Genomic DNA, 10,277 nt, shown 5'->3' with positions numbered 1-10,277 from the left:
AATGCGCTTCCCATGCAGACGCAGCCGCCTCGTCGTTAGTGCGACGCTTGGTACGTAAATTAAAAAATTAATCTAAGTGTGTTGTATCCTGGCTGTCTTTGTAATATGAAATTAATGATGACAATATTAATTAGAGATCAATCAGGCGATTTATCAAGCTAGGCTCGAGATATTCATCATTGAACTATGTCTGTAATAAACATAAATGAGGATAAAAATCACGCTGGCACAACTATGTCAAATGTATTCATTTTATTATTTTACAACATTACAAAACTAGATATACTCAATTACTGACATAAAAAAACGAACAGAACACACGTGATACTTGTATATAATATCTTAATTACCTGTCAAACTAAAACAATCCATAAAAAATAAATACGTTACAAATCGTGGAATAAAAAGGTTTAAGATACAAACAGTAAATACAAAATATAGTCACTTTAAAATTAATACTAAGCAAAATAATAACTTTTCTTCATCAGACCACGGTTCTGTATAATTTTAAATTTTATTTCCGAGTTGTTCCCTCTAATTATCTAATGCAAGTATAGTGTATTATGTATAAAAATATTCTATTATATTTTTTTCTCGTGATATTCCAGTTCCAATATTATTATATCGAAAATGTTATGATGATACTTGGAAAATGACACTTGATTTGTCTTTTATCGGATTCCTTTTGCTATAATACTGCTTCTGTCATGTTTCTTTGAAGTTGTTTTCTTCACTTTTTCCAAACCATCGAAGCACCGCCACAAGCGAAGTGTTTCGTCAGCTGCTGCTGACATGACCTTTGTACCGTCAGGTGACATACACATCGATAATATCCTATTTGTATGCCCTAATCAAAGAAATAAAGATTTTTTTTTTAATTCAACATATAACACTTACGGCAACATCTTCATGTTTACATCTTTGGCTTTTTCGTTTCATTTATTTAATATTATTTTTCTGTCGATCCTCAGCCGTGGGTATGAGATTTAAGACACAGGGAGAAGAATGAATCTTTTCTAATACAACTAGCATTCACAATTAGGGAAGTATCTCTTATAATACTGTACATTATTACTCAACACTTTCTAACAAATGTATTTACTATTAAGAAACATCTAATGAAATTGTTTTGTATTATTTTTTAAAATTGCTAATACAAAGGACTAGGCCTAACTGTTTATGTTATTTACAGATATGTTGTTGGTTTTGTAACAATAAATTAAGTATAGCAGAGAGTAATTTAAGATGTAATGCGTGAACAAGATGTCCAGAAAAAAAAATTTCCAAGAAAGTCTTCAGTAGGCCTATTAGGCCTACATTTTCCGAAATAATTCTGTCGACCCAAGACGTGGTAAGGCATGGCACAGCATGTGTATGACCAGGAAGAGTGAAATTACTTAAAATTGCTTAAATGTTGCCATAATCCACACTTCATCTTAACGAACTAGGCCAATACTGTAACATCTGTATGGTAGACTAAACCGTCATATAATTTCGAATATAATTTAACTTTAATTATATAGATTGTTTATTGTTAACTTATTTAAGTTCATAAAAACACAATAGTATAATTATTACTGAAATATACAGACGATAATTAGAACCACTTAATCGGAAGTAGAGTCCTTGTTTGAAATGAGAACTTTCGAAATTGAATCTTCATGGGCCGAAAATACTTTCTAACACTATTATTACATATACTAGGAGTTATAATTAGAAAATTACATTTTTCTATTAGTACCAAAGAAGTGTTTTGTCTTGATTGTAAATAACACTGATTTATTTGAAAAATGTTTAGAGTCTATTGTGGCATAAATGAACAAGATTATCAATAAACTATAGGAGGCATTATATCTAACAAAGGTAAACCTTCAAATAAACGAGGTATCAGGGCCACCAAGATGTTTGACAAAACAGTCAAGTACCTGGTAATCTCTAATGTTCGTTGATTGGTTAACTAAATTAATTAAGTATATTCTACTCTATGTCCCCTGCCTTATGTACAAACATATATGGTTTGTAGTATGTTTAAAGCTTGATTTGTACCAAGTATGTAGGCCTATCGATGTTGCAACGTTTAAGCTAATTATTTTCAATTATTAATGTTTTTTGTTTTTATCAAATATCTCACTTCAAATTGAATATCTCAGTTTCAGAATTAAATTATGTTTCATTGTTTATCGAAACAAAATGTAAACCGAATATATGACACGACGGAACGTTTATGCCTCTAATTGAAGTCCGAATGCCTTTTCTTTTTTAAATATTTTTAAAAATATGGGCCTAGGCCTATTACTTGTTTTGTGTGTGTGTTTTTTTTTTCTTGCACGGTTTTACAGTTACAGTTTTACGGTATTTATACAATGTTCAAGTTCTTTCCTTGATTTGTTTTTTGTTGTTGTAAATATCAACAGACCATGCATATTAATATTCAAGAAAATCGATATATTGATGACGTCACAAAAGCATATTAATTACTCGAGTTATCTGTATTTTCAATCTGGGCCGAAATATCAAATAGCACGCCCTCTGTCGGTTTCTGTATTTTGCAAAATATTACTCTCAATTTCTATGTGTTTGATTTCTACATGTGTTAGGCCTACTTGTTTGATGTTAACAGTTACATATCTATTTTGGCAAAGAAGGATGATCTTACTCTTTTCCGATTTTGGTGTTCTCCCATCTGATTCAGAAGTAATAACAAATACCGAGAATTGCCGAATTTCAGCCGTGGCAATTGATATTTGGTGAAAATTTGCCTCTTTGACGCCGATTGGCAAAATAGAGAGTTTAACGAGTGCTTGTTGTACTGCGCGAACGAACATTGCGATTATCGGTCGGGGGTTGGGTATTGGTTGTAGGCCTATACCAGTTTTGAGTGTTGCCCTGAAGATTTCTAGCTCGGTTACTAGTGTACAATGAATCAATGTACAATGTTGACCGAAAACATTTTGATAATGGATAATTTGCTATTTAAAGACACACAGTCTCTGAACCATCTACTCAAAATAACCGAAGCTTCAATCACCCATTCAATAAAAGATATTATTGTTTTAATTAGAGATACCTACTTTAGGTGATCAATCACAAGAAGCTATTAACGGTTTCCCAAAAATAACAGAACGGTAGAAAAATAAAGTTTAAATAGCAATCGCATAACTAGTGCAAGACGATTTGAAGGATTTCCTAAGAAAGATTCAACATCTAAGAAAATAATCTACTGTGGCTGGCATCTACATTTATATTGTAATATATGTTTAAGCTGCAATAACACAAATGCAACAATACTTGAGTGATTGTGCTAAAACATGATGTTTCATTGTTAAAAACGAGTTATTTTGATATTATTTGACTAGTTTATATTATGTCCTGTTTAGGGTGTAATTTTATTTTATTATCCGTATTTAATGAGGTAAATACAAACATGTGAGACGGTTAAAGATGAGAATAGCAAAGTTGAGGAAACCAAATCTTCACATAATAAATATGTTTATTTTTAAGTGAACAAAAACAGAAATTAAGAGGTTATGGAATTGTATATGAATGGACATTACGCTTATTGAAAATTTTTAAAAGAGTGAAAACGTGCTGTTTTAGAAAACAAGTTTTCACTCCGTTTTTTCTTAAAAGAAGTGTTAACATTGTCTGAAATGATGTAATAGATTAGGTACTCTGTGAAAAGTGAAATTCGTTAACCACCGATACTTCACTCTTTTGAGAGTGTTCCTAGACACTAGTAGATAGTGGATCTTTACATTAGGGGAGAGATAACGGTGTGTTTAAAATCGTAATGGAATTTTACCTTTGAGTTCCGTAATTTTAGTCATCGTAGGGTATTTCCACATTGATAGTTGGAATTGTGAATATCCATGACTTGATATAATTTCTCGGTGTTCATGTGACCATATAATAGACGACACCTGTATAAAAATGATGACGTAATAGTGTCAATTAAATTATCTTTCCTATTGTAATATTTAACCCCGATCTTAGACATCTTTGGCTTCATTATTGTTCTTACCACATTGGATCATGTGGCATATTATAGAAATAAATTGTTGGCGAATCGTACTGTGAAATTTCAATTTCTAATCTGATCCACAGTGGTTTGCCGCAGTCATTCCGTTTCTGCTTAGTTGTTTTTTCAACAAAATCTACCGATGTTATCGAATGTTGTATGGTACGGTACCTGAGAGTTTGTATCGACTCCATTTAAGCAAGAACCAGTGTTGCAGTTCCAGAATCGAATGTGCCTATCAGCTGTACCTCCCCCACTGGCTAGTAGATAGGGTTGCCACGGACACCATGCTAACGCCTAAAAAAAAACATTCTTTCTATCTTTAAAAAATCATTATCTGAGATCTACCATTTCATAACAGATCAAACCACTTTCAATACAATTGTACGTAACATATACTGACCTTAACGGCAGCTTGGTGTTGGGTGAAACTGTGAATCGGAGACGGGGCATTCATCATCGTACCATCCCATACATTCACCAAGTTGTCATTACCACCACTGGCCAGATACTTTCCATCCGGACTCCATTTGAGTCCACAAACCTCTTGTGTGTGGTAATTCAAAGTGCCAATATGGTGGTCTGCAATTCTGACATCGTGCTGGTGGATTGCGCCTGAACGGGAACCACTGTTGAACAAAATACATTATTAATTTCAACATACAGCTAATGTCTATGATGTGTTTGGTTCCCAAAAGGTTTTTTTTTCAGTGATCTACCGTATATCAATTTTAGCAAAAGTTACATAGCAGACAAACTGAAAGACAGCATTGATGTGTAAATATTAGGCATATTGCGCCAAACATGAAAATGTTTGCTATATCTGTTGTCTGTTTCCATTTAGTGTAGTGGTTATTTATTACAATACACGTTCGAATTCGACAAAACGACTTCCAGACTGTGTAATGATATTGTGTTTCAAATATCTTTAGTGTTAGATAAGAACTTTAAAAAATAAGTTGATAAGCGGTAGTTATTTAAATAGTCTATTTTACCAACATTATTTTGTGAAATGAGAAATACCCACCTCGTTAAAACAAACGAATTCCATGAAAGTGAGCCAACTCTGTGAGCATGTCCACTCATTGTACGTAGGCACTTTTGTTTTTCGATGTCCCACAGCTGTAATTTGGAATGTTATGGGTTTCATCATTTCTTGTTCTTGTTTTAGTACAGTATTGTTATATCATTGCATTATCCAGTTATCTTTAAGTTGAGCCTAAAAATGTTATACTTTTACTCTTTTCTATATTTTTCACTTTATGTCTAAATATTTCTTTGTGGAGATCCCCTCGACTTTTATTTTTGCTATAACATGTAGATAATCTTGCCTGGTTAATCTACTTTGTTCCGTATATTGTTGTTACAGTATGATAACGATGATCCCCTGTTCAAACAGGACATTATCGTCTTCCCATTGTCAGATGTTTAAAATGTTCGTTTCTACTATTATTATACCATTTGTAATAATGTTTTACCTGTACTTGGCCAAGTGAATTACCAACGCCTAGCACATTTCCTTCAGCTATCCACGACACATTTGAGATATATTCATCTGCGTTATCCATTTGCAGAAGATGTGTTATTTCACCATTGTTGGCGTTCCATAGATACACTTCTTTGTCCAATGCTACTGATATTAAATTCTTGGCTCCCCAGTCAATCAATGTAAGGTCTGAACAATAAAGACATATTCACAATAACAAAATTGCAAAATTTTACATACAAAAATGAATCAGGGGAAAACTGTCTACACTATCAAACTTTATGTGACAACAAAATGTTATGTGCCCATATATGGACACGATGACGTCATAGCACTACTACATTGGACACATACTTTTTCTGTCAAACTAGTTTGATAGTTTAGTCAGAGCTTTAGAAATGTGTGCGAACTTACAGTAATCATCTCGTAGTTGAGGTGCGTCCATGATCCTATCTGCAGCTTGTGGTATCTGACGGTGACTTTTATACTTTGTAGTGCTACTACAATTTGAGGTATACAGCACTTTTAAGTTGTTAGAAAATCCTATTAAAAATGCAACAGATTAATTAGCTCATAGATACAAATTTTTATTTCCATTTTTGTTTTTTTATATCGAAAATATTCAGAAAGCATATAAAGCAATACATTGCTACTATACTACCAGAGTCGTCAAATGCTGTAGCAAACCACTAGATTAAAGAACCATTTTTTCTTTCTCCAAACAGAGTAACGACATAAAACACCGTTTTAACTCAACAATGTTTAACTCGTGTTTAGTTCCAATACACAGTGATCTTTTCAAAAAAGTACAAGTAACAAAATAGAATCGCTCCATCAAACATTAGGTAGCAACAACTGTTTTTTTTTTGCTCTTCTGATATTCATACCAACTATCGTGGTATTGAATAAACTTTAATTTTATTAAAGCATTTTTCAGGTATGAAATATACGTTAGAATGTTAACCTCCTGCTGCAAAATCTATACCTGCGATATCTGATATCACACATGACACGTTTACATTATACCGCTCTTATTGGGTACAATAATATCAGAAAAAAATGGACACAGTGTTTTGAAAGAATAGCAACGATATGCTATATTACCTTCTGGAACTTTTGGTGCATTTTTCTTAAATTTCAGTATTTTGGATTCTTGAACTGTGTTCTCATTCAGTAATTGCTTCATAGTCGAGGAATACAGGCTCTCTTGTTTCTGACCATCATCATCTCCACTCTCTGGACTTTCATGACCACTTGACGGATTGCTATTTTGGCCACTGGTCATTTTAAAATTACTCACAGCTATATTCATTTCTGAACGATTTGGAATAAATCTGTCGGATTAAAAAGACCTTTTGCTAAAATTAGTATTATTTGAGCGTTTAAATGTTGTTGTGAATTTTTCTCTTAGAATAACTAGCAGTATTAATTTAGCTTGTCGTAAGATAGACAATTATACAGTAACATGTACAATTAGGCACTTATTTCAAGTTAAATGTAAGAAAAAATGTAGAAAAACGTTTGGAAAGTAACAAAATAGGTCTTTTATATAAAAAACAAAAACAAAAAACTCTACCTTAACCCTAAAAGTATGGCTACAATACTTAAGCCTATATTTATAATGTAATAATTACAAAAGTATACTTTATTTTTTAAATGAGCATTTGTTTAATTTGGATTTTTTTTTAAATAACGTCTGCTAACAGTCTTTTAGCAATTTAGCAATAACGTTCCAATCAATGAGTCTAATTTCCACTGTGTTCCATATTTACAGTTTCAATAAACTCTTCATTATGCAGATATTTACACAGCATATTTCAATGTAATGATAAGATAATAACTAGTGTGATTGATACTTACCGATCTCCTTGGTAATTGACGCTTTGACCTGGAGTCTTTGCTTTCTTTGATTTAGCCTTCTTATTGCCTGGTGTCTGTTTGGGTGTTTGACGAGGAGTTTTGCAACTGCCTATGCGTGATCTTTTCTGAGGTGTTTTGATTTTGGATAACCGAAGTGGCGAAAGAGTCAACTGAGTACAGTCATCTATAGTAAAATAAGCATTACATTAATATTAATAACAATTTTATCTCAATTATTTTTTATTGTAACCTATTTGAAGTTCATCAATATCAGATTATAAAACTCAGTATCAGTGAATGCGTAGAATTGATTCCGAGATTCTGATTCACATTCAGAAATCCATATTCAGAGATTTAATAGAGATTTAGATATTCAGATTCAGAAATTCATATTCATAAATCGAGATTTAGATATTCAGATTCAGAGATCCATATTTAGAAATTGAGAGATTTAGAGATAGAAATTCCGATTTTCAGATTCAGGTGTTGATCTTCAGATTCGGAGACACAGATTATTATAATTAGATTCACATTCTTTAAATTTAGAGTTCGATTAAAATTTAGATATAAATTTATATTAGATTGAAAATCATTGTAGTAAATGAATACAAAACACACAAACGTCATCGAAAAGTACATTAAATTATTCATAAAAACATCGACATGATCAAATATAAATCTGAAATATAAATTGTAAGAGATGCAACAATGTTAAAGTTCTACGGGTTACCAACTGAATACTGTTATAGATATCGTAGTAATTGTACGTTTATTCAAATCATATGCATTGATCTTCATAATATTTGTATGCATTACATTGTGTAGGGTTTATGTGTTTCTTCTGCATTTTTGCAGTTTAGTTAAAATAGCTCCCTCAGCAATTTCTTTTCAGGGAATTACAACTGTTCTTAAGATTGTTTACATGAAGAATTTGCAATTATTGCAGGCCTACCTTTATTCATAGCTTTACGTTGCCAACGAGGAGCCGGGCACTTGTTCATGGGTGCATCTAATTTAACCAGGTTATTGATAGTTGATTCAAACTGCAAGTTAGCCATGCCTCAAACTGGCTGCGTTTTATGCTCACAGTCAGGCAATTGGATAGCTTCAAAAATAGTTGTCTAATAGTGCTTAAAACAAATAAAACAACCACAATTAATCACCTTCTTAACTAATTATAACAAGAAATAACCGGTGTTGTAGGCCTACTTTAAATTTTAAAAATCGGCCTTTTGCAGAGAAAACACCATGCTGGTATTGTAGTATGAAGTTTGCCATCGTAAACTAATTGATACTCAAGTGTACAGTACTTGAGTTAGTTAGAGATTGGTAATTAAATGTATTGAAACTAGGCCTACCATACGTATCTGTAGTCCTAGTGGTCTGTGAAGTATCACAAGTTTCTTAAAAATATGATTTGTCGGCAATTGTTACGGTCACTGATGAGGACCAATCACTATGCGGTTCACGCTATGGCCATGTACCTATAGCCAATTGTGGTCATAACAGGTTTTCTTTATAGACTCATGTGTTTCTTTACATTTTTCTTTAAAGCACAAAAATAATTTTACAATACCTTTGAATTTATTATATAAATAAAGCAGTTTAACCGTGTGTCTCTTTCCTTTCGTATTTATGTCTTATCAATGGATGTGTGTCTTACGAACAACGCTAATGCCAACACTTACAAAGGAATGTACATACACCTGGATGTAAGCAACACGTGGTTAATTACCATCCACTGACTGTCTGACAGCCAACTTTGAAAATCAAGTTCGTTTTCAAAACCTATTTCTTCAAGAGCCTGATTAACTATTAAAGTATTACTGTATTTATACGGGTTTAGTTATAAGTGAATATCAACGTCAGCGTTTTGGAAGATTTAGAAGAAGTTATGATCATGTGTTGCATTCAATGACATATTGAGTAATATCCCTGTGTATGAAATGGGCGCACCCACTATTCAGCTAAGTTTTCTGCAAATCAATATGCAAGGCGAAATTGCAGGTAATTAAAGTATTTTGCCCCGTAGACGTGCATTTACGTTGTCTCTAACACTGCCGTGCTTATTATTTAAAGCTTAAACTAGGATTGATGGATTTCTCGTAGATTGCTGTTTTCAGATATTATTAATATCGAATCGAACAGCCGATAAATCTGCCATCAAGCAATCATAATATCTCAGGGCCATATTACTATAGCAATTTCACCATCATTGGAATGCAAACAATAGCAGAAAATTGCATTTAATCTTGACAATAGCCAAGGCCTAGCGATTTTCAAAAGGCTTTGTGCTAGTCTTAAGTGAATATACGTCACCTGTGTAATTTCTATTGAATGCTTCAAATCCGGCGAGAATGAATGAGTGTCATAATTCTATACAAATGAGACCATGTGCAATGAAAGTAAAAAAGAATTGTGCACAGGGCTAGGTATCATCAATGAACGCCGATAGGCTATCTATTGTGTCATCACTCCAATACTGTCATTCTATTCTTTTCAATGGCCTTTCTATTGTATTAACCAAAGCTACCATTTTCATTTGCTGAACATCTTCTGAATACCATACAATAATGAAAATTATGCCACTCACAAATTTCAATAGCATAAAAGAATACCATTCAATAAAAACTAAATAAGCCGACAAAAGCTCACCAGTGCACACATGTACTGCAAGTTCTTCGTATCGCCATATTGGAATATTATCTGACGTTTATTTTAATACCAATCGGGGAAAAACGAAGGAAATTATTCTGCTCAAATTCTGTTGGTGTTTTTGTTATTGAATGCAGCGTGGATACACGTTGTATAACGGATATTGAACATAGGATGACAAGGATAAAACGTGAACAATCCGTGATAATATATTTCGGCTTCATAGAAGGTATTTTATAACCGTCTAACTAATAAATT

The 10,277-nt window shown here is 32.7% G+C and overlaps 2 protein-coding genes across 4 annotated transcripts in view; both read right to left on the bottom strand.

The window, feature by feature from the left end:
* LOC144842012 (uncharacterized) overlaps positions 1-10,277 on the bottom strand; it is a 188,997-nt gene that overhangs the window by 49,032 nt on the left and 129,688 nt on the right. The window lies entirely within an intron of this gene.
* On the bottom strand, positions 238-9,083 carry LOC144842015 (cell division cycle protein 20 homolog). 2 transcript variants are annotated; one of them, XM_078698356.1, is made up of 12 exons: positions 8,941-9,076; positions 8,723-8,848; positions 8,317-8,494; positions 7,365-7,548; positions 6,609-6,838; positions 5,919-6,047; positions 5,497-5,693; positions 5,046-5,140; positions 4,422-4,647; positions 4,190-4,315; positions 3,803-3,920; positions 238-847 (listed from the first exon to the last, which is right to left on the bottom strand). In XM_078698356.1, exons 3-12 carry the CDS (start codon positions 8,420-8,422, stop codon positions 672-674), a joined length of 1,587 nt encoding a protein of 528 aa, XP_078554482.1. In that variant the 5' UTR covers positions 8,423-8,494; positions 8,723-8,848; positions 8,941-9,076; the 3' UTR covers positions 238-671. The 2 variants fall into 2 exon arrangements, with proteins under 2 accessions (XP_078554482.1, XP_078554480.1); XM_078698354.1 differs by lacking the exon at positions 8,723-8,848 and having other exon boundaries at positions 8,941-9,083.

Source organism: Antedon bifida, chromosome 5, assembly GCF_963402885.1.
Source record: "Antedon bifida chromosome 5, ecAntBifi1.1, whole genome shotgun sequence".
Classification (NCBI taxonomy): domain Eukaryota; kingdom Metazoa; phylum Echinodermata; class Crinoidea; order Comatulida; family Antedonidae; genus Antedon; species Antedon bifida.
The sequence above is the reverse complement of the archived record's forward strand: the minus strand, read 5'-3'. Positions and strand labels throughout refer to the sequence as shown.